General features: G+C 41.0%; 1 protein-coding gene across 1 annotated transcript; it reads left to right on the top strand.

Moving 5' to 3' along the window:
* wscd1b (WSC domain containing 1b) lies at positions 1-21,225 on the top strand. Its single transcript, XM_073479978.1, has 8 exons — positions 1-391; positions 10,483-10,597; positions 11,634-11,818; positions 14,445-14,566; positions 15,070-15,247; positions 16,644-16,808; positions 16,917-17,117; positions 20,873-21,225. The coding sequence occupies exons 1-8, from the start codon at positions 1-3 to the stop codon at positions 21,223-21,225; spliced, it is 1,710 nt and encodes a 569-aa protein (XP_073336079.1).
* Positions 21,226-23,723: the final 2,498 nt, after the last annotated feature.

Genomic DNA, 23,723 nt, shown 5'->3' with positions numbered 1-23,723 from the left:
ATGGTGGCGCCCCTCTACAGACTTCACTGCCTCTTGAAGCGGGCTCAGATGCTGCTACTCTGCCTGGGCATCGCCTATCTGATGGCAGGCAGCATCCTGCTTCTGCAGCGCTCCAGCATCAGAGTAGCCCAGCCAAACCTGGCCAGCCTGCCGCCGCTGCTGTCCCTCGCAGCACCGCCTACCGCCCTCAGGACCACAGGCCTGGGCGTGAGGGCACGCTCCAGATGGGCCGCCATTCAGCCAGTGTCCGGAGGGGGAGCCAAGGCAGGGCGACACTGGCCCGCTTCCCAAAGCCTCGGGGTCCAACACTTGCATCGTCGCTGGTTTCACAGTCTGCTGCCAGAGAGTCCAGAGCAGAGAGTGTCCCTCCACAGGAGCAGTAGACATAAAGGTAAATAACTGTACACACGTAAAGCTCTTTCTGTGAACACCCTCAATGAATACAACTTAAAAGTCAGCATAAGGAGTTCGATTTGTCTCCACATGAGATGGCACTGTCAGTAACTTACCTCTGCAAAGGCTCAACAGTCCCCTTTAATTCAATCAAGCCTAATCCAATATCAAATTAACCCTATTTAAATCCCTTACATCCAGATTTTTTATTGTTATTGTAGTCACTCATAAATACCAGCCATCAAGATTTGTGTGAAAAGTGAGAAGTAATTCCTGGATCAGTCCCTTTATCCAGGTCTGCATCAAAAGAAAGAATAAATAGACAACTTTTTTAAATTCCCCCTTATTAGTGTTTCCCTGTCGTATTACTGTTGCTTTTGGCTATTGCTGTTGCCGTTGCTGTCAAAAAGACAGCGTTAGCAACCGCTTACGACCTGGCTACTGTCCAAAGCAAAAAACAACTGTGAAAATCAATACAATGAAAAGGCAGAGTAAAACACTTGGTTGTATAAAAACAAGGCAGGCTTTGTTACTTACTGATCTAGTAGAAAGAATTCTGGTTTTGAACCATCTCAAGTGGTGAGGGGAAACACATCAGCGAGGGAACAGACTTTGACACAACACCGGAGCTCTTCATTGAGTAAACGCCCGCCTGTTCACTCTTGTTTCATCTCAGTTTCTATCACTCTCACTCTTCACCTTCTCTGCCTCCTCCATCAGCCTCCATCTTTTTCTTTTGCAGTGTAGAGTTTCCACAGTCATCCCAGTTGTTCCACCATTACCTGGGGGTAGTGACCAGGGAAAATGATGCTCCTTCCTGTTTTGGTTGCACAATAGCAGATATCCTCCTTTTGTGCCCTAATATGTCCTTTTACAGCTTGGGTCTCCAGCTTTTACACTGGAGACCCATCCTCCATCCAAGTTTTGTGGAAATCAGTTCTGTAGTTTTTGTGTAATCCTGCTGACAAACCAACCAACCAACCGAAAACAGTTAAAGAGGTACCTGTACTTAGTCTTAAGATCATTTCTGACAATGTGATTTAATTCAATTCATAGAGGACTCTGAAAAATAAAGAAACCGTTATGAAACAGGTTAGAAGAATCCTATTTGGAACTTAAACACCTCGATCTATCTATCTTCAAATCAATATAAACTGACGGCATGTGTGTTGTGATTTCCTCTTATATAATGCAGCACAAATGAGGGTTCAGTCAGGAATAACTTGGACTAAAAGGTCAGAATAGTCAAACATTGTTGAGGACAGATCAGGGCGATTGTAGAGGAGATTGATGCCAGGCAGTGTGTATTATTGGTGCACTAAATAGTGGATCGACCAAGAAAAGAGTCAAACACAGTGTTTAGGGTTGTGTCGCTGCTGCTCATTGTTCTTAAGCTCATGCACAGTTCACCACAGCCTTGGACACATATGCATCCAAGACTGTAACAGCCTTCATAACCAGCAGGAAAATCACTTTGATTAGAGATAAGATCATTTCCACATCAAAGATAATGTTCATAAATAACTACTCATATGTGGTTTTAAGATCAAAATTGATCATGAGTCTGTTTTATAAATGAGGCCACAGGCCGCTGCTCTTAAACACTCTTACTTGTAACTTCATTAACATCAGCTTTTCTTATAGCCAGCAGGCGAAAGAAATAAAGCGAGGGCTGTTAATGTTAATATGTGACCACTGGCCACTGCTTGGCCTATTTACATCAATTAGTGTGCCAGAGAGGCGTTACAACATGAAAGTGATAGTCTGCTCTATACTGTTTTCAACTAGCTGACCAGTATGATGTGATGCAAAATTAATGTTATTCTTCACCACAGACTGTAATAAATCAGAGCTGGATCACGTCTAATGAAGTCTGATGAGACAGTAAAGTGCTTTAACTAATTCATCCAGCTACTTGTTTGCTTTTCCAAAACACATGGACCTCCAATATGGCTGCCAAAAGATATGTTACCTGGCAGACTGTGGCCTCATCACAACATCTAATGTGGTTCTTCAATTTATTCGCTGACCTTGTATATGTGTAGTCAAGGTTGTGCACTTCTATCGCCATTAAACAAAAGCAGATATCATTAGTCAGGGAAAAGCTCTCGGCTACAACACTGCCGTGCTGTCAGACACAGAGCTGTGGAAGGGAGGATATGAGGGATTGAAATATCCTGGTGAAGATGTGTTGACTGAGACGGTGGTTTTCCTGGTGAATAATATATGAAGCAGCAAATATACACGTTTATTTTCTATTTTGTGACTTACTTTTTCAGCTCAGATGGCCTGGAGCCCAGGTATTACATTCTGCACAGGGCTCTCCACTCACAACAGGCTTCATTGTACATTTATGAACAGATAATCATGACCTTAGAACATTTAGAAGAGCTTCATTATACATTTATATGACATTTTACGTGTGGGTGCTTCAGATCCTGTAGATGAAGGATAGTGCTCACTGATCCTCTGAAAACCAGAGGAGGAAAAGGCAAGCAGGAACCAAAGTAGTTCTAGGAAATAAATTAGTAATTATGGAGATAAAAATGATATAATTTCTGACTTGCTCTCTGTTAAGGAGTCTTCACTATTACTTGAGCACTTGAAGATCCATGGAGATTTAGTCTATTGTTGAAGAGGCCTGTCAGTGCCTTCGCAGCCTTTTGTTGAATTCATAAATACAATGGAATTACCTCCAGTGGAACATTTGTTCTTCCAGCTCATTCTTGAAAAGCATCCTACAAGAGCTCTTAATCCCTTTTTTAAACAGACACTACATAACTGCTCAGTCACTAAGTAGGCTAATACAGATGAAAAATGTTGGAAGCAGGATGAGATCAGTTTCAGCAACAGCCATCTGGCAGAGGTACCTTTTAAAAAGTATTACCCAGGACACTGAATTAAATTACCGAGGTCTACTGTACCACACGGCCAGGAGGAGGAACTGGTTGAAGGTTTCAAAGAAAAGCCAGGACCAACTGTTGGTGATGTCATTCAAGCACACATTTAAACAAGAGGTATGTGCATTTGTCAGTTTCAAAAAGAAAAGATCAGCCAATTTGTTCATTACGTTGACAAAGACTTAATCAGGAATTGTTCTGTTTCTATTCTATTCACGCATGTTTTGATAGACACTTTTAGAAAACATCACAGCTGACCTGGTTCTGTCCAAAGTTTGATCAGTACCTCTAAAACTCAGTAGTAACACATTCAATCTTGTTTGGTTGATCCATGTATTGGAAGCACTGCTCCCAGCTGGGACTGTACTGTACACTTCTCCACTGTATAACCCCAGATAAAACCACCGTGTGGCATTTTGACACTTCAGATTCTGCATGTTTTAAACAATAAGGATGTAACATGTTAGTTTCAGAGGTTTGCTGCCTTTAGACGGAGCCAGGCTTGCTTTTCCCCCGTTTCTTGGCTTTATGCTAAACTAAGCTAACCGCCTGCTGCCTGAAGCTTCATATTTCAGTACAGACATGAGACTGGTATCAGTTTTCTCACCAATCTCTCGGCAAGAAAGCGAATACTCGTATTTCCAAAATGTCACAGTTTTCCTTTAAAGGTCCAGTGTGGAGGATTTAAGGGGATCTATTCACAGAACTGGAATATAATATAATAATGTATTCATTAATGTAGTGTGTTAGTGTATAATCACTAGAAACTAAGAATCACTGTGTTTTCCTTTAATATCTACAGAGGGAGCAGGTCCTCTTACACAGAGTCCACCATGTTTCTACAGTAACCCAGAAAAGACAAACCAAACACTTGCTTTAGGGAGACACTTTTCATGTTTTATTTGCCACCATAGGGGAGTATAAAGCGAGGGGTATTTAGTTTTCAGTATTAAGCATCCACACGACTAGATGCCACTTAATCCTACACATTGGACATTTAAGTCAAAAACAGGTGAATCTGCTGGTTCCAATTTCTCAAATGTGAGGATTTGCTGCTTTTCTCTGTTTTATATTACTGTAAATTAAATATTCTTGTTTTTTTTTATTGTCGATCAAAAACAATCTGAAGTCGTCATCTTGGTCTCTGAGAAATTGTGAGAGGCATTTTTCAACAATTAATCAAAACATACTGTATAAGCCTGTCCGTGGATTAATCAAGAATGAAAGTAATAGCTGCAGTCATAGCTTCAACGTTACACAAATGTCACATAAGATTTCTGATGTGTCAGAACCACACATCCACAGTTTTAAGTGGTTTAAGAAGCACTTACTCACACAGTCAGTAGACACATCTTACCAGTAGTTGGGTAGGTTTGGAGTCCAGATCCAGATCTCACAGCTGAAATCTCAGGACTACAGCCCAACTGATAAGAGTGCTTGAGTCTAATACCAATTTAATATTTGAGAGTTTTAAAAATCTGGTAACAAATAATTCTCTACAGTTTTTTTAACATAACTACGTGAAATAGACAAACATTTCTGCAAAGAATCCCTTAAAGGTCCAGTGTGTAGGATTGAGGGTGATCTTTTATCTTCTATCTTCCTTGGCAGAAATAGAATATAATATTCATAATTATGTTTTCAGTAGTGTGTAATCACTGTGCTTTTGTCAGTTTAGATTGAGCCTTTCATATCTACAGAAGGAGGTCCTCTTACACGGAGTCCGCTATGTTGCCGTGTATTCTTAGCGGCCACAGTAGGGGAGGGAGAGACGAGGAGCGTTCAGCTGGTCGCAATCTACAACCTCATCTAGATGCCACTAAATCCTACACACTGGCCCCTAATGAATTGGGATCACAATATAAAAAGCAGGACAAAAATAGTGTCAAAATATACTCATTAGTGCTCTCTGTTGGACATAAAAACACTATAGCCAAACATATCCTAAACATGTCTTCGGTATTCTGTACTGCAGTTCTTCTATAATTATTAACTGATACATACTGAATAACTATGATGTGCTGATGAATCGACCCTGCACTATAATGGGGTTCAAAAGAAAGCAAAAGTAAGAATGAGAAAATCATAATATGCTAAACTAAAGAATCGCAGCTCAAGTACCTCGCTCTGCGTTTGAAAAATAATATCTTTAGTTCTGTAGTTTAATATTCAGTCTTTATGTTTTATTTGTATTATTTCATCTTCATTCCATCTTTATACTCTGACACAGTATGAAGCAGTTATACAGCATTACATTTCTTGGTGGGAAGGTTTGCACACTCATTTCCAGTTTCAGATATTCATAGATCCAGGAGGCCTACCTATTTAAACATTTTATAATAAAAGTGTGAGATGCATACCACTTCGGCTGGAAACTTTGTGCCTCGCAGGGATGAGTCACAAATTCCTTGATATGTAAAGTATATTTCAGAAGTATTACACGCCCTGAGAAGAGCAGAGGGATCAGAAGTGAGAAATATTACAGGGGGGACACAGTAGGAGCCACATTCTCTCTGTTCATAGTTTTGTGAAGTTTCTGTTGATTCCCCTGCAAAGTTTTAGTGTAAAATAACGGTGGTTATCACTTAATTGTTTGAGGTTTTCTTACCGAGGCCTGTCTGAATATTGTCCTCTGACTGCACAGCCACTACAGTCCAGATGAGAAGACCTGAGTTGATAAAAATGCAGATACACTCATCTGAGTCACCTTCACTTACTCCCGTACGGCCACAGCAGTGAGCTTAACAAGCAGCAGACAGTGTTGTGGCGAGTGCTTGGCAGACTTCTTTTCCCCTGGGTGATGCCTCTCAGGCTACATAAATGTTGCCCTACCTTATTGGTGAAGGTTGTTGAGGCTGTACACAGATTACCTGCAGATACTGCTCAGTCCTGACAGTGACAAGACAATAATTCCTGAGTAAAAAAATAATTAATCTTTATTTTTACATAGAGTTTAAGGTGCTCTGTTTGGTTTTGGAGATAAATTAAAACTCAGAAAGGTAAAATGTATAAGAAGGTAACAATACAAACTCAATTATTTGATATTTTTCCATAACTGAACAAACAAGATGTCCTCAGAGGGGAGGACGGTCCCTGGAACAATGTCTGAAGCCAGACAGACGGCTGCTTAGAAGGTTCCATCAAATATAAAATATTAAACAGGAGGACATTGTGTTGTCCTTGGAGGACAGTTTGTTTATCAGTCATGAAAATCAATCAATAAAGATTTTTCTCTTCAGACAAAAATTTCTTTCCCAAAACTATGTAGTGTAGAGCACTTTTATTACTCCTGAAAAAGACGCTGGAACTTGACATCCGTCCATGATAAACCCGTAAATCTCTTCTTTGTTGGCAAATACAACATTGTCAGAACATATCAGATGTTGCAGATTTGTTGCAGTTTACATGTTTAAATCACTTTTTTATTGACCATATGTGAGCTGATTGCAACTGGTTGATGATTTGTAGAAGTTGTTTATTGCTGCTGGACTGGATTTCTATGTGAAGGACTCGGGTCAGATTTTCTGCGACAGTCCGAAGGATGTAACTTTATGCACGCTCTTAAGTGCCTCGTCTCTGCGCCTCTCTACGCTCTACTAGTAGAGAGCAACAGTAGCTAACGTTAGTTGAAGTCCACACCAACATAAACTAAAGACCGTCTTCGAGCACAACACAGAGGTTCCACAGAGCTCCTTTAACAATGCAGCATTTTCTATTGTTTTGTTACACTATATGGAAATCACAATAAACCGTTTTATCACAGTTTGTTGGATGTGTTTATATTTCAAAAAGTGGATTTTTTTAATCTTTGAAATGTTTTCCTTTATATTTCATCATCATAATTATTATTAATGCACATTAGCCTTTGAGGTTTAGGGGGGTTTGCTGCATCTTTGAATCTCTGAATTTCTTTATGTATCATGCATATATAAAGGGATTCAAATATTCTCCTTGTATGTTTATAGGGTTTTTTTTATCGTTTAATCTGTGTCCCCGCTTCTGAAACCAAACCTTTGCCCCTGGCCATCGTATATCTTCTGACAGACTCAGAGAGATGTGCAGTCACTTGGTATTTAGGGTTTCTCAGTATGAAAAACTCTGCTGAGATGACCCTCTGTGACCCCGGCTTGGGTCACTCTATATGTCTTGAGACCCTCTGTGCTGTGGTGTTGATGACTCTCCTCACATCTGTGAGGACATTACAGACCCCGCAGTGAGACTGTGAGCCCTCCTCAGCCCAGTTTAATGGACACACACGGTGCACATGCTGCCTGTGGCTGAAGCACATGTCCTCATACTTGGTCATCATGTCATTAGCCTTCTCCATCCAATCCTGCGGGGAACAATCAGCTCCAGCACAGCCATCTGTCTCAGTGTTTAAGAATGCGACAGTGTCAGACCTAAGTGCAGTCATTTCTATCATGTCTGGGAATCCGGGCTGCTTCCCTCCATTAACCCTCAGCTCGGCCGCCTGGGGCCTCTCCTTCACTTTGATTAAAGCAATGACCTGCCCCTCTGGGTGGGTGAGGGGGGCGGGGTGCCTCACCTTGGGTGATGCCTCTTGAGGTGCTTCCTGCCACCAACTTTGGCAGCCTCAGTCTCTTAGTGCTTTTAGGCAGCTACTGCTGCTCTCCAGCGTTTGTCTCCTGAGGCACAGGCGGCCGGTGACTCAGCCTCGCCCCAGCACAACAGGCTGGACGGGCTTCAGAGGACATCGTAGACTGATTGAATCACGAATTCGATATGGTGATGCTTGGCCTGCCAGAGATTTCACAGTCCATTGCTTTCTTCCATCTTGTCTGTGCACCTTGCTGCCACATCTCTTCAATCCTCGTGGCATGTTTCTCCTCCAACACTGTATAAATCCTGTCTTTGGCCAGTTGGCATCAGTCTTTATTTTGCTGGTAGCAAGCATCAAAAAAATCCTCAGTGTCCTTGAAGCCTTTACAACATCTGCGAATACAAAAGGTTTGTGAAATAAACTTGAAAAACAACACTGAGGGATTATCTGTATGCACTCCATGCACCAAAAGACTGACTTAAACATACCAGTTCAGAGCATAACGCTCCTGAATGAGAAGGAACATGGAGTATATAACCTAAAAATATAACTGTCTCAGACCCAAGGGGCGAGATGTAAATGAAGTCTGCACACAAAAGAAATGCATATGCTTCCCTCCCTGCTGAGACTGGTATTTATAAAGAAGACTTTTATGTGTCAGCTGAGCAGAGTTTGATGTCGCAATGTGGCGTAGACAAGGATAACATCAAAGAGTGAATTTGGGTGACATTTTATATGGAGCTTTAATCTTGTCAGCACATCATAATAGTCTGTCGTACTCTATTATGCATTACATCCTTCTTTCTACAGGGCTGATTTTATTCTAGCTCAAGTAAATAAGATTCAGTGTAACGCAGGACTAAGAATAATCTACACTGGGTGATAAATTAGGCTTCATCATGTTATAAATTAGTTGGATATTATGGCTCACAATACATGCCGGTGTGTGTAATTAGTGTGAGTAAGTGATGACGCAAAGGCTGCTTTGGCACTGTTCGGGGACGGTGCCAGTGCCAGACTAAAGACAGAAGAAATCTGGTTTATGTCCAAATCAAGTTAAAGAGGAGAGTGTCAACATCCATGTACAGCTGACTGTGTGCAGTGTGCACTGTGATAACTCTGAACAAAGCCCAATCAGAATTATTGTAATTTTTTATAGGAGTTTATTCATTTCTTTCTTTTTGTGTAAATATGCTCAGAATCTAGCTTAAAGAGGTTCTATGTAACTATTTGTAGCAGTTTACATGTATTAATCAGTTTTTTATTGGCTATATGTGAGCAGATTGTAACGTGGCGTGAAGAATGAGACCTTCCCCATCTCTCACAGTCTAGAGGAGTGCCTTGTTTCAGTGCCTCTCTCCGCTCTGCTAATAGAGAGCAACAGTAGCTAATGTCAGTTTGGAAGTGGAGTCTGTTAACATAAACTAACGATGGGCTTTTAGCACAACACACAAGTTCCACAGAGCCCCTTTAAAGAATTAGCCAGAAAATCATCCCCTTATCCAGTGTAATTCATGTTATTAGGGCTGTAAGTGATGATTATTTTCATAATCAATTAAAATGCCAATTAGTTTGATTGATGAATCATTTAGTCGATAAAATGTCCCATTACTACCTCTCAGCGCTCAAGGTGACACTTTCAAATTGCTGTATTTTGTCCAGCTAATGATCCAAAACCCCCAAAGATATTTACTTTACAATCAAATGAAACAAAGGAAAGGAACAGTGTTGCCAGATCTCCTGAGAGAAAGAAGCAACCAGGTCTATGGAAACCAGCCAAAAACAAGTGACTTGGCTCTAAAAAAAAGCCCAAAACAGATCACTTTAGCTGATTTAGAGGGAGAGAGAGACGCCATGTGATCAATTTATACCGGATATACAGTATATGTATGACTATGTAAGAAAGGAAGAATAAAAAACTACTGGACTAATTTTACTTTTTTTTAAACTCGGAACTTGAAAAATGAGGAATGAATTAATTAATGAATGAAAATGAAAGTCAAGAAGTTTCTATAATAAACTTATATCAGTGAACATTGTTGGAGGTAACAGTAATATATTACTTTTAACAGTAACAAAGCAATATGGCCCATTGCTATTGAGACTTCTACAATATTAAACTTACTATATCGGGTTCCCCATTATCACCTGTGAAAATGTTTTATTTGAGAATTCATCCACACGCCTCACTTCTGCCAGTGGGTGACAGGAGTGGGGGGAAATGCCAGCATGTTCATAAAATGTTACATCCACTTATGTTTGAAACTATTTACAGCACAAAAATGACAAATACCAACATGAACCACCATAAGTGTATTTTAATTTGCGATTACCAATATTTATAAGCCAAAGTTGCTCATAATAAGCAGACTTGGCAACCCTGGAAAAAGAAGCAGTTCCTCATTTGAGAAGCTAGAAACAAAGAATGTTTCATATCTTTGCTTGACAAATTACTTAAATGATTAACTGATTATCTAAATTGCCAACTAGTTGATTCATTCACTAATGAAATGAAATGTTATTGTAACAGAAACACACTTTCCAGTCGTGATGGCATTTTCTGAGCTCCTATCCAGGGGACTTTTCAGTCTGATTGGTTTTCTGTCTGGATTTTCTTGACACATGCAGGAACCTACATCGGCTGCTTCCTGCACAACGCGAGCGATCGAGCCCTGGGAGGAACCATGCTTTATGACCTGCGCAAAATGACCAGTTCTCTGTGTCAAGACACCTGCTCAGAAAGGTAATGCATTTGCGGCAGACTCCTGTGAAGGGACCACAGAAGGCCTGCTGTTTGAGTAAAAGCTTTGGATCTCAGTCTCCTCCATGAATGCCTCCTGTGTTCGCAGCCAGCGGAGAGCCAGGTGGCTGGATGACAGTAAAAGATGAGGGGGTGGTGAGAGAGAGGGGAGAGTGAAGAGCAGGCCAGGACAGAAGGCTTGAAAGGAAGGAGGGGAGGTGTGTATGTGTGAGAAAGCTTAATGAGCTGACTAGAGCAGTTGGTGAATAAGTCAGAGGTTAGATCTGTGCCTTCCTGTGGCTGTGGGGTGAAAACGTCTGATTGGGTAAGTGTTAGCCAGATTTGCAGCGCTGAAATGACGCTGCAAGAAAACGTGGAGAGGCAGGTGGATTTTTCAAAGAAAAATCAAGGAGTGACCCGCTTAAATTATTCCTTTTAATATCCTCAGAGTAGCCCCGCTGAAACAGAGCAGCAGAGGACAGATGGATGCAGTCAGACTGAGAGTCGGAGCTCACATCTCAAGCCCACAGAGCCCGCACCATCCCCCACCCCCCCACCCGCATGGAAAGCAGCCGTGCTCGTTACCTGAGCGGGCCAATTACCGCGATGACTTAAAGTAAAAAGTCAAGGCAATTTATGAAGAAGCTTCAAAGGACACATATGAAAAGGTCAATTTTGATGAGGTCTCTGTCTGTCCCAAGGAGGGAGGATAAAGAAAGAGGATGACTCACAACAGCCTTGATATGTAAAGTACAGATCAGAGGTGACTGCAGTTCAGCTGGAAAAAGGCATTACACAGTCAGACAAGTGCAGAAGGAGCAGTACTGACAAATATCACAGGGGATAGCTACAGCGCACTGTAGATTTAATGCAGGGAAGTTTGAGTTAAGTGATAAGTTTGAAATGTTAGCTAACGTCCTGATGGGATGGCTCAGCCCGAGGGCAATAGCTTGAGGTTATGGATTGCCCTCGGCCAGGGCAATAACTTTGTCTATCTGTGTGTGTGTGTGTGTGTGTGTGTGTGTGTGTGTGTGGTTAGTGGGTACCAGTTTGCAGGTCTGGAGTATGGAGCGGAATGCCACTGTGGGAACCGGATCAGTAGCCCACGGGCTCCTGAGGAGGATTGTAGTCTGGTGTGTCGGGGTGAGAGGGGGTCTCCCTGTGGCGGCGTGGGCCGCCTCTCCATTTACAAGGTGGAGGAGCAGCTGCCAGGTCACAGAAAATGTGAGTCGACTTCCCTCAGGAAACAAACAGGACTGTAGGCTATTTATTCTCTGCACAAGCTGCTCTGTAGGGGACTTCACAGACGAGTGAAGAAATGACTGAAATACTGCAACTGAAATTCTCAAACAATAAATCAGTAGAATGTGATCAGTAAAAATAGTTCACTCAGCACACCAAAATGACTAACAATATCAAAGGGCGAGTGTGCTCAAAAAAGACCAAGACCAGTGTGGAAGTATAGCTGCATGCTGCCATTAACGGGCCCAAGCACTGTTAAACAGAACAAGAGAGCTCGAAGAGTTGACAGGGACTGGATCACCCTGGTCCAGATCGGTCCATAAATTCTACGTGTTGATTCTGATGAGTGACAATTGCTTTTGATAACATTCATTTCCCACTTCCATCGCTGTCGTTCGCATCATCTGCCCCCTTAAGTGGTTGCCAGTTTGTTGCATTTGCTAACGTTGCTAACGCCAGCTAGCTAACATTGATGTTGCCAATGTTTGCTAAAATGAACGTTGCCAATGTTAGCTAGCTAACGATAACGTTGCTTACACTAGCTAACATTTATCGCTAATGCTAGCTAAGGTCAGGCAGTACAGTCCACTGGCAACTACCAAGACCTGGATACCATGTGATACCAACGGCCTTATACTATTAGCTGACAAACCTTGTTAGAAGCTGGAACCAAATGTCTGAATTCTTACACAGAGATAAACAAAACAATCTTTTTGGATCCAACAAATGTTTTATTATTATTGATTCACAATCATAATGTTTTTAAGGAGAAGAGACACTTTTATTCTGCACCTTTTCCACAAGATCTGTAGTTGTATTATTTGAAAAAAATAGTCTACACAAAAATGACCCTTAAAATTTGTAGTACATATTTGGACTAAATTCAAAATGTTTTTTTTAACTGTAGCTGTTATGGTTACTGAGACCCAGGTACTTTAAGGGCATAAGAGGAAGAATAATCTTCAGAAATATAAAAGGGTTTCAGCAGCGTCACTGCTTAAACCCTAATTAATCCTTCTAACAAGTATCAGCTGTAAAACCAAAGCCTGATATATCTTATTCCTTTGTGCTATAGAGCTCCATTGTTGCGCAAAACCTATTAATAACACATCAATGAGTCACACTGTTGCAGTAGGTGACATGTTTTATTACTGTGAACACACACACTATAGTTTATTTTGACTCAATCCCACACACACCTGCTGCTGTCAGAAATACTCACCAGAGGAGGGGGGTCCTCACAGTTTTTACCACAGCATCCTTCCATTGATTTTATTGTATTTGTCCCTGTTAAGTGTTTTACAGTATATATTATACTACTGTACAGCACTTTGCGTGGTGTGAAGTATGTTTCTTCCTGTTCACTTTGGCAACCACCATAGAAAAAAACACTCAACACAAACATTGTTTCCAGGTTGATGTCAAATAAGGTACATATGAAATGACAACACTTGTTAGTAAATAATATTGGCCTATTCTCAAATTACACTGAAAAAGAAAAAGAGCACTAAGTGTGTATTAATCCACATCTGAAAATAGTCCCCAATAATGTACTCCACTATTCCATATTGCTCAAAAGTACAGTTCCCAGCCTTTCTTTAAAATGAAAACAAGACTCATTTAAAAACAGAAAGTTGTCTTCAATGTATCATGAGCTCAGAGCAAAGTGCCACAGACATACAGAGAATCTCCAGCCCTGTGCTTCACCAATCTCTGATGTGTTGAGCTACATTACTTCTAAGATTTTTATGACAAAGACGTTCCTAATATGAAATGATTACAGAAAAAGGACAAGTAGAGCTGTCAGTCTGAGTTATGAGGCTTGCTGTATTGTACTCCCACGTCATGATTTTGGCCAATTAAACAGGTGCATTTTTGCATAAAATCCTGCTTAATGCAACTTTACACTTGATTGATGACATTTGTTGAAGAATGTCCTCTGAGGCGAGTGTGTATGTCAGGATACACACTGTCTGCTTGTCGGCCTTCTTTTGCACTGGGAATGTCACAGAAAGCTTGTGATTTCCGTTTAAAAGAACAAGATATATAAGATAAACATGTCAGTATAGCTGTTGTGACTCCACTGTTGTTGTTGTTGTTGTGTGCTTGCCTTTATGATCCAAAAAACTGCCTAATAGCTTCATGAAGCAGTACTGATTATACATCAACATTTCTCTTCAAAGGAAAATGTTTCTGTTTTTTTAATTTTTGTTTTTAGATATGCATCTAATTATTGCTGTTGGCAAGGTCAATGTGTAAGGAGTTTATATCATATACAGTATTAATATTCATGATTGAACGGTTCAGTGTCTCTGGAGAATTGCGGCTGAATTGCAAATGTATTATATGCCAGAATTCAGCTGAGTGTGGGGATGTAATTAGGGCAGAGATAAAGATTGGTAATTTAAATCCAACCTGATGTTGTATAACGTTGTTTTTGAAAATCTGATCATTTATTTCTCAGAAAAGCCTTGATTTGCTCTCATCAGTGAATAAATGAAAATACGTCCTAATGCTGGTTAATGCAGCTGAATCCTACAACATCTGTCTCTGTTTTTCTGCCACTGGTGCGCAACTTTTTTTCTCATTTGTATTTTTCTCTTTCCAGTCAGAAACGTTCACTACCGCGGCTGCTTCAAGATGCCGAAGAACACCATCAGCACCTTCCCCATCTACTCCTTTCAGCCCAACCTAACCACGCAGTCCTGCATCGAGACCTGCACAGATAAGGTTTGAATTAGTTCTCTCAACTTACAGGCCTGATGATCTCTGTAGTGTACTGGTGGTTTTCACATGTGGGAGCAGAGTGTTCCTTGGATTTTGCAGAATATTTTAGGTTTAATGTGCCTCTAATGAGAAGTAGACAGTCTGGATGCTGCACTGAAAAACTGAAATGTCTGGTGCAGATATTGCACATCATTTGGTGGTTACTACATTGTGATTAATTCACAGTGTGGTGTGTGTGCTTGTGTGTGTGATTATGCATAACTTTTTAAGTAATTCTCCCTGCAGTGTCTGTCTGCGTTGACATTGATCACTTTGACCTTCTGTCACTGGAAAAGTGAGAAAAAATAATGAACAGAATGAAGTGTGGAGTGGGGGATGTGATGCAGACTCTCCTGCTGAACTGAGCTGACACATCACCCCTGAGTAGAAGAGAAGTCTTAGGAGAGAAAAACAAGTGTGATGAGTCACAGAAAAACACGGAGAACATTTGTGCTTTTGGTTTGTAGGAGCTCCCGCTGGCTGTGTTCAGGAAGCCCCACTGTTTCTGTACGTGGACATCTTCTCTTTTCAGTCTCAACCAGCAGTCTGACAACCAGCAGTGTGTGGGGAACTACACCAGCGCCTCTACACCGACAGCCTCCACTGAGCATGAACACTTCCAAGTGTATCACACACCTGTGCTGGGTGAGACTTGTTATACAGATACAACACTGTGTCAATCATCTGCATGTGACAGGGTCTGTTAAAGGGGAATTCCGGTATTTTTAAACCCCTATACTGCTTTAACTACATGTTTTGGTGTGTAAATGATTCATACTTAGTTTTGGAATCAGTCCAGTAGATCTCTTAAGCTGGCAGCTCCGAAACAGCTGAAATGGCTGCTACATAATCCTTAGGGGCAACTCCGACTGTCAAAGTTACATCCATTAAAAGTGCTTGTCTTTGCCACTGACAGGCCGAGGTTGTTATTCTAAGTGACTGAAGACATTACAGAAACAGTTCCTACAGACATGGACTGTGTTGTTATATAATAAGATCCTTTTCGTAACCAGAAGTCTGGCTCTGAAATACTGTGAGGTGAGTTGTCACAGTTGTTGCTTCATCTAGATCGCCAAAACCAAATATTTAATCAATCACTCACTCAATCAATCTTTATGTGTAAAGCACCCACAGCAAAAGTCATCTCATGACACTTGAGCAGAACCAGACCCAAGCCATGACTTTGTAAATAAATCCTTTTGGCATTTCTTCTCGCTATACTCTAAACTCCTCTCTCCAACTCTGACTCACGTCTCACCGTCGTCTTCCTGCAGCAAATCACCTTTTTGCTAGACTTCATTTCAATGAGACCTCTCCTTGTATGAGGACTTGTGTTTCTGGCAAAAAGATCTTATTATCTCACAAAAAAGTTTAGAATAATAACCTCAGCACTTTTAGTGGGCTTAACTTTGATGGTCGCAGTTGCCCCCAAGGATTTCATTGCGGCCGTGTCACAGCTGAAGTGATCAACTGGACCGATTTCAAAACTTTTTGAATCAATCATTTACACCCCCAAATATGTAAATATAGGGCCCAGGTTTTTTTAAAAAAGCAGAAATCTCCTTTAAAGCTCCAATCATGTAAAGCCTCATTCTAATTGGTTCAGCAGAGGGAGATGGGACAATGTAATAATTAGACCGTGTCTGTATTTTTATTCTGCCATGTCAGTAATTTTTATGGATCACGCACAGCACTAAAAGTTCTAGCCTCTCTCCTCCTGTAAAACGGGCCTGTAAAAATAACCTCTGATAAAGCCGGTGCATTCACTGACCCTGTCCATGAATATTTTGTCGTTTGCTTGGGGGAACAGTTAGTGCATGACTGTGGAAGAAGTTGCTCCTGAATGCACCTCAAAAATTGGTTCAGAGCCAAAATCTCATCGCTGGTCCATATTTACTTTTACGCCTCACACTGTGTCAAATAGAACTTGTTCTGTGTGAAAGTGAATCCATTTTGGGATCTCTGCAGCCACACTCTCTGATATATTCTGATCGGCTTTTTTTTATGGCTAAAACTGGCAACAACAACTCTGTCCTTCTAGACTCCAGGTGCAAAGAGAGGATGTTTCTGCCTCAGAGATCCAGCTCCCTGGTGGCTCTTTCTAGTTTTCCTGGTGCAGGCAACACCTGGGTACGGCACCTGATCGAGCTCGTGACCGGCTACTACACTGGCAGCTTCTATTTCGACGGCACACTGTACAACAGAGGTGAGGCAGGCCACTTCAACTCTGTTCGAACGAGCTGTTTGAGTGAGTGCTCGTTGAAATATTGCCTCGGAGCTCACCATTATTCATTCATTTATTCATTGGTACCAGGTTTCAAAGGAGAGAAGGACTACTGGAAGAGTGGCCGCAGCATCTGTGTAAAGACCCACGAGAGCGGTCAGAAAGAGATTGAGATGTTCGATTCTGCCATCCTGCTCATTCGAAACCCTTACCGCTCCCTCATGGCCGAGTTCAACCGCAAGTGTGCTGGACATTTAGGACACGCCACAGATGCACAGTGGAAAAGCAAAGGTAATACAGTCCAATCCAATAAGACGTAAGAGTGGAGTAGTTTATGACTGTGCTGAAGGATACTGTAGTTAGTGCTGCATAATGTCCTGCTGTTGATGTCAGAGCAACAGTACACCACAGAGCTTTCTGTCACTGTGACTCTGAGTGCATCATGGAGCAGTTAAGTTCTCATCTTTACAGTATTACAGCTTTTATACCATGGTCAGTAACATACTGTACACATGCTCTCTGAAAGCCTTTCTATAGAGTAGTTCATACACATTCAGTCATTCCTACACAGAAATCACATCAACAGTCACAGCAACTTTTGAGTTTTCTGCAGGTTATTTTTAAGTTGTGACAATGCTTATGGTCTGTTTAGGTTTAGACACAAAAACCATTTGGTTAGGGTTAGGAAGAGAACATGTTTTATGAGTCGCCATCTGGAAATTGTCCCAAAGTCTTATCAAAATGTCTGGTTTTGTTGCCAGTAGCTAAAAATATCCAGCGGTTGGCCACTACAGTCTCCTCTGCCTCGTGACATGAAAGCAGTAGGTGTGTAAATCACCAGTTTCAACACGATATGGTATTATATAGATTGTTTGGACAACAATATCAAATTTACAGATATCACAACATTTGCCACAATTCTATTTAATTTTGACTGGATTCAGTTCTGGGGCCTGTGATCAACATGAGACCGTATCATTGCCCACTGCACATCAGTTACAGAAGAAGCTGCCAGCTCGTCTTTTCTGCTTTTGGCCATAAAGAACAAAAGAACACATACATAGTTGTAAATAATTGTAACCAGCTACGTGCAGTAAGTCAAAGAGACAAATGTTTTTTGCTAGTCATCATTATTAGTTTAAGCCTATGGCATTTTACATTGCATAAATTAGCCTAGCGGCTAGCAGACTGTTTCTCTACTCACAGCTTTAATAAATGACATGTCTTCTTTATTTCTACTTTTTCTTACTCACCGTTGGTTTAACTCACTGCCTCTCCTGACAGAACCCCACAACTGAATGTTAGCCTGAATGAACTGTTGAAACAGATCAGTTGATGTTTTCAATTGATCATTAATAATAAAATCAATGGATTGATCTGTATCGATGGATCGTTACATCCCTAGAAAGTAGCTCCTATACATGTAATGTGAATGTGATATGACCCATATTGTAGAAATGTAACTATGGTATGTATGACACATACAAATGTGAACATATGTGTCCTTTGCAGAAACATTACATGCTGGGAACTGGGTTGTATTTAAAGAAAAAACATTTTCTCACTTACTCTGCCTCTAGTGATATCTCACCAGGCAGATAGTTTTGCTTTTATTAGTCCAGGTTTTGACATTTGTATCAAAATGAAAGTGAAGGGAATTGTTTTTGTGGTGCTCAGGGCAGAGAAAAATTATATTCAGTAAATGAAACTATAAGAACTTGGCTTTCCACTGCGTCCCAGTTACTCTGCATCAGGAGATTACAAAGTCATTTTCACGTTTGGTTGCTGATGAATTTCCAGTTGCAAACCTCACTGTAGGTCCTTTGCTGTGGTCTAGTTGGCTGTTTTTCTGTGTCTGGTTGTGCTGAAAGGGCTGTTAATGTTATTTCATCTCTTGATAGTTCTGGGCATGTGGTGCTCACAATTAACTTTACCCAGTCAGTGGAGGGATAAACATCCTTTTTCTTAGGTTGTTGTTTTTTTCTTGGTTTGTCCAGTGGCATGGATACTGTGTGTCTTGTGTGTTTTGTTTTCTGTAAACATTTCCCCTCTGAGATGCAGGCTGTTTACCAGAGAATGAATGCTGTCACAAAATCAGCCTTTTAAATGAGTTCCCGGCTCTATTAAAACGATATCATGGAATGTAAATGAGGTCCCAAACAAGGTAAAGATATTTATAGAAAAATCTGATATTTAAAGTCGTTAGCACATGGTGTTGTAATGTTTCAGTAAACCCACTTGAATGAGCTTGAAACACAGACATTTAAGCAAAGATGGCTGGGCTGAGCGTTCTCTGCCCCAAGTAACGGAGCTTCAAGGACTCTCAGTATCTTGTTTTTGAAAAAAGTTTCATTTAAATTTCAACAGCCTTGCAGATAATAACGGGAGGTAAATTATAGTTACTAAATTTCTTGAAAATAAAAAACGATGCTTCTGTTAGCATATTCGCTCCACGCTTTGGACATGCAGCTATTTGTCAACCTTATGTGACAACTTGCTCTGTGGGGACTTATTATTTTTTCTTGCCGTTTTGTCAGTTCCCTTTCTTGGGAATACACTTTTTATTTAGAGTTCAGAACTCCTGTACAGGATAGATGTTTGCTTTTGTCAAAGAGGATGAATGTGACTAGTTCTGATATCCACAATCATCTCACCAGACCTCTGTAACATTCTCGCTGTGTTTTGGATTTAACTGAAACAAAATAACTTGTCAGTGGAGGATAAATTGTTTCATTGTCAAAGAACAAAATATCACACTTTTGTGTTGTAACTTGAATTTGGTTTTATCTATTCAGATGGTATAGGAGGCTTTTAAACATGTAGAGGCTGGAGTCTGAGCTACACGAAGGCTGTAGCCAAGAATAGGGAGAGGTGTGAAAGATAACACACTTGGCTTAACTGAAGAAATCAGAAGAACAGCAGCATGTAAAGAAATATTTCCACTAAAAGACTTTGACTATGAGAAGGATGATAAAGCAGGCAAAATATTCTCTCTATGACTGAAACAAATGGAGAGTAGGTCCTCCATTCCTGCCACGATGACAGGGGCTCTCTACTATTTTAACATAATCAAATAAATTTGACATTTCAAAAAGTAGTATTCAAATCTTGACAAGTCTGAATGTAAATGCAGCTCAAAGGAAGTTGATGACTCAACACTTTGTTTTGCCTGTGTTTAAAGAAAGTGAGATAGAACGTTTAGAAAGAGGAGTCTCAGAGTCAGAAGCAAAGGCTGCAATCAAAATGTTGTCTTCTGGTAAAGCAGCACCAGGGAGGATGATTACAGTATTTAGTTTCATGTTTCAAGATGCACTGATCCTCTTCCTCACTTTGCTATAGTCAGTCAATGCTGCACAGTACGAGTTCTCCTGTGATGTCTTTGTTGCGAGGACCAGGCAACCACCATTTGCGGATGAAACATTTTTGTCTGTGACATACTGATTATAAAGTGTTTGCAAAGATGCCTGCAATCTGTCTTGAGAGAGTGGTGTCATCTTTAATTCATACGGATCAAGTGGGTTTCATCGCTGGCCTTCACCTCCCGTAACATGAGGAGACTTTTCATATAAATGTCAAGAGCGACATCAATTCAGCATCCAGAGCTGGCAATATCATATTTATTTTATTCATTCATTTGTTTATTCATTCATTGATTTAAGCTTTGGTGCATAGTGTACTACTATAGATAGACATATAGACATAGATTGTACTACTGATTATACCCCACAGTATGGGCAGGATCCTGGATATGTTCCAAGGTTTGTGAAGTGACCATTTAAGATTCACTGTGGCTACTTTCTGTGCCTTAATTCATGTCTGTGCTCCAGAGCTGTACCTATGTAACATTCTTTAGTGTTTGATGTCTGCTCCAAATCAACCTCTGGAAGTCTGAGATGTAAAGAAAGACATTCTGAATATGAACAGTATTCCCCAGAGGGAATGCTATCACTCTATTCAACATTTAGCATAAGCTCTAACAATTATATTTACACATAATGTTTGATGAAATGTCTAAATTGAACAACTGTCGTCTCTTTCACCTGCAGAATGGCCAGAGTTTGTCTCCAGCTACGCCCCCTGGTGGGCCTCCCACGCTCTGAGCTGGCTGAAGTTTGGGCGCCGCCTGCTGGTGGTGCATTACGAGGAGCTGCAGAGGACTCTCCTCCCACAGCTGCGTCTCATCACAGACTTTCTGAACGTCACTATGACCGAGGAGAGGCTGCTTTGTGCCCAGAGCAACCAGGATGGTCATTTCAAACGCTCGGGGGCCCAGCGGCCCTCCTTTGACCCATTCACCACTGACATGAGACAGATGATTGACCCCTTCATTCGTACTGTTGACCAGGCACTGCAGAGCAGGAACCTTAGCAGACTTCCACAGGAGTACCTCCCCAGATGATGATCTGAAAAGGTCATAACATTAGTCCTTTAAATGACTGGTCCAGCAGGGGTCTGAGAGAGACAAGTTCTTAACAGAGGCTCTGTGGGGAACAGACTGGTTGATATAAGTGGACCACCTGACTCTTAGATAAGCCAGACGCACTGTGAAGAGTCAGAGTTATGGAAACACAGCGAAGGTCACTGGAGAAAACATGACAATTCAATGTGATATCCAAGGGTGAGCAGTGATGAAAGCCTCGGGGCAGGGACTGCCTCTCCAATAGCCGCAAATACGACGAATACTCAGAGAGGATTTGACGTGATTTGTCGGCCTGCAGAGTTTGGATTATCTAGCAAAGTGCCCGACTGCACAAATATGACTGTTTAAATCCAGGATGGACTCATTTTTGGGTTGAAGAGGGTTTTCTGTGGCTTTATAATTTCACTTTAGTACATATATTGTGTTTTTAGCATACAGTAAAGCCATCTTAATGAAAATTACAAGTCATACTAACATAGATGACAACTACAGCATTAGCATTACCCAGGTTCCTCTGATTTTCTGTGGAAATCCTCATGATGGATAAAAGCCTCAAAGCCGCTACATGTGGCTGTGAGGACTGACAGCACATGGACTCAGACAGATGTTTTGTGCTTTATGCTTTAACTGTAAAGAGATCCAGCTGTTTCTATGAGTATTTCATTTCATTAAATACTTTCACTTGTTAACACTTGAAATGTTTTTTACTTTGCTGGACAGGTTGATGCACTACAGCACTATCTCAGCAGGTTTGTGTATTTAGCTGTTAGGCACTTTGTCAGAACACTTCCAATGTAAAGATGATGTTCAGATGGTTTGTGTACACAGTGTGCAGCCTGGAACCACAAACAGAGGCTAAAAGAAAGCAAACACTCACGTTCACTGTACAAATCTGAGCGAAAGAACCCTGTTCTGACTCAGATATTGTACGTGTCGGTGGTGGAATGTAACTAAGTACATTTTTTCAAGTGCTGCACTGAAGTACAAATTCAAGGTACATGTACTTACTTGAGTATTTCCATTTTATACTACTTAATACTTCTATTCCACTTCATTTTAGAGGCATATATTGCACTTTCTACTCCACTACATTTCTTTGACAGCTACAGTATAGTTACTAGTTACTTTTCAGATTACAATTTTTCATATCCACTTCTTACCCTTTTTTGAAAACCATGTGTCTCCAAATTTGGTGGTTTTGGATTGGAATTCTCATGATAGTTTGAAGAATCAAACAACATTACGTAGTAATTTATATTTAATGTGATTTGGTGCCCTCACCGTATTTGAGAGCAACACAACTGTCTTACATGTAAACACAAATCCAAGGTTTCTGTAACATTTTGTCAGATGTAATGAAACGTCACATGCTAACTACAAAAAAACTCGGCACATCATTAACACATCTTTAAAAACGTATGTATTGAAGTCATCTTGAATGCTCAGGCATTTTTTGCCATCCGACAGTCAAAGTTTACACAAGCGCCGCACACAACTCAGAGCAGTAACAGCATCTAACCTCACCTGTATTAGAGACAGTAACACCTGGCTGTCACATGCTACTAGTTAAATACTTTGCTAACAGCCAAAGATCAAGCCAGTGCAACAACACAAGTATAAGTCCAGCTCTGTGTCTGTCTTCAGTGTTTTATTCAGTGTAGCGAAGCTGTCACCAGCAACAGAAACCCAGTCTGAGATTTGGTAAATGGATTTTTCTGGCATTTCTATAGAGCTTTTCCAGCCTACTGACCGCTCAAAGCACTTTACAACAGTTGCCACATTCACCCATTCACACACACTTTCACACACTGATGGCAGGGTGCCAACTGCTCATCAGGTGCAATTTGGGGTTCAGTATCTTCCTCAAGGACACTTCGACATGCAGCTGGGGGAGCTGGGGATTCAAATCAGCGACCTTACGATTACTAGACGACCCCCTCCTGAGCTACAGCCGCCCCCGTGTTTTGCTCTTGTCTCTTATTCGGTCACTGTGTTTTTTCCCTCTTAGCTTCCATCATCAGCGTCCTCTTCAGTCTCTTCACCTCTGGCATGATGGCTGGCTCCACCGCCCACTCGCCTGGCTCTGCTTCTGGTGCCCGTTCCAACCCCACACCTAAAACCTCCTCTCCCTGCCGGTCTAAAGCAGCTGTGATAGCTGTGTGAACACCAACACTCCTTGGCTAACATGCAGCAGTTACAGAACCCAGAAAACATATTCTGTATAAATAATGATCCTGTTGTACCAAAGTCAGTGATAGTTGGTGCTGTGTGTGACGTGCTGCTGTAAAGAGAGACTCAATTAAGTAACATTGTGCAGAAACAAGTCACTGTACCATCAAATGATTTTGAAGCAGTTATTTTAAGGCAAAATAGTTGTTGCTTCAAGTGTTCCTTCATGTGTTGAGAATATTTTGAGCTAATGAAAACTAAAACTGATTTTTTAGAGATGCGGGGTTCTTACAGGACAGCCATGTGAC

Source organism: Pagrus major, chromosome 13, assembly GCF_040436345.1.
Source record: "Pagrus major chromosome 13, Pma_NU_1.0".
In the NCBI taxonomy this organism is placed as follows: domain Eukaryota; kingdom Metazoa; phylum Chordata; class Actinopteri; order Spariformes; family Sparidae; genus Pagrus; species Pagrus major.
Note: the sequence above shows the minus strand (reverse complement) of the source record. Positions and strands in the feature narration are given on the sequence as shown.

Bases quoted from the DNA above. Each gene is read 5' to 3' on its own strand.
- wscd1b (XM_073479978.1), top strand. From the start codon at position 1: ATGGTGGCGCCCCTCTACAGACTTCACTGCCTCTTGAAGCGGGCTCAG. The intron at 11,819-14,444 runs GTGAGTCGACTT...TTCTCTTTCCAG, and splicing joins GCTGCCAGGTCACAGAAAAT to TCAGAAACGTTCACTACCGC. The intron at 16,809-16,916 runs GTGAGGCAGGCC...CATTGGTACCAG, and splicing joins CGGCACACTGTACAACAGAG to GTTTCAAAGGAGAGAAGGAC.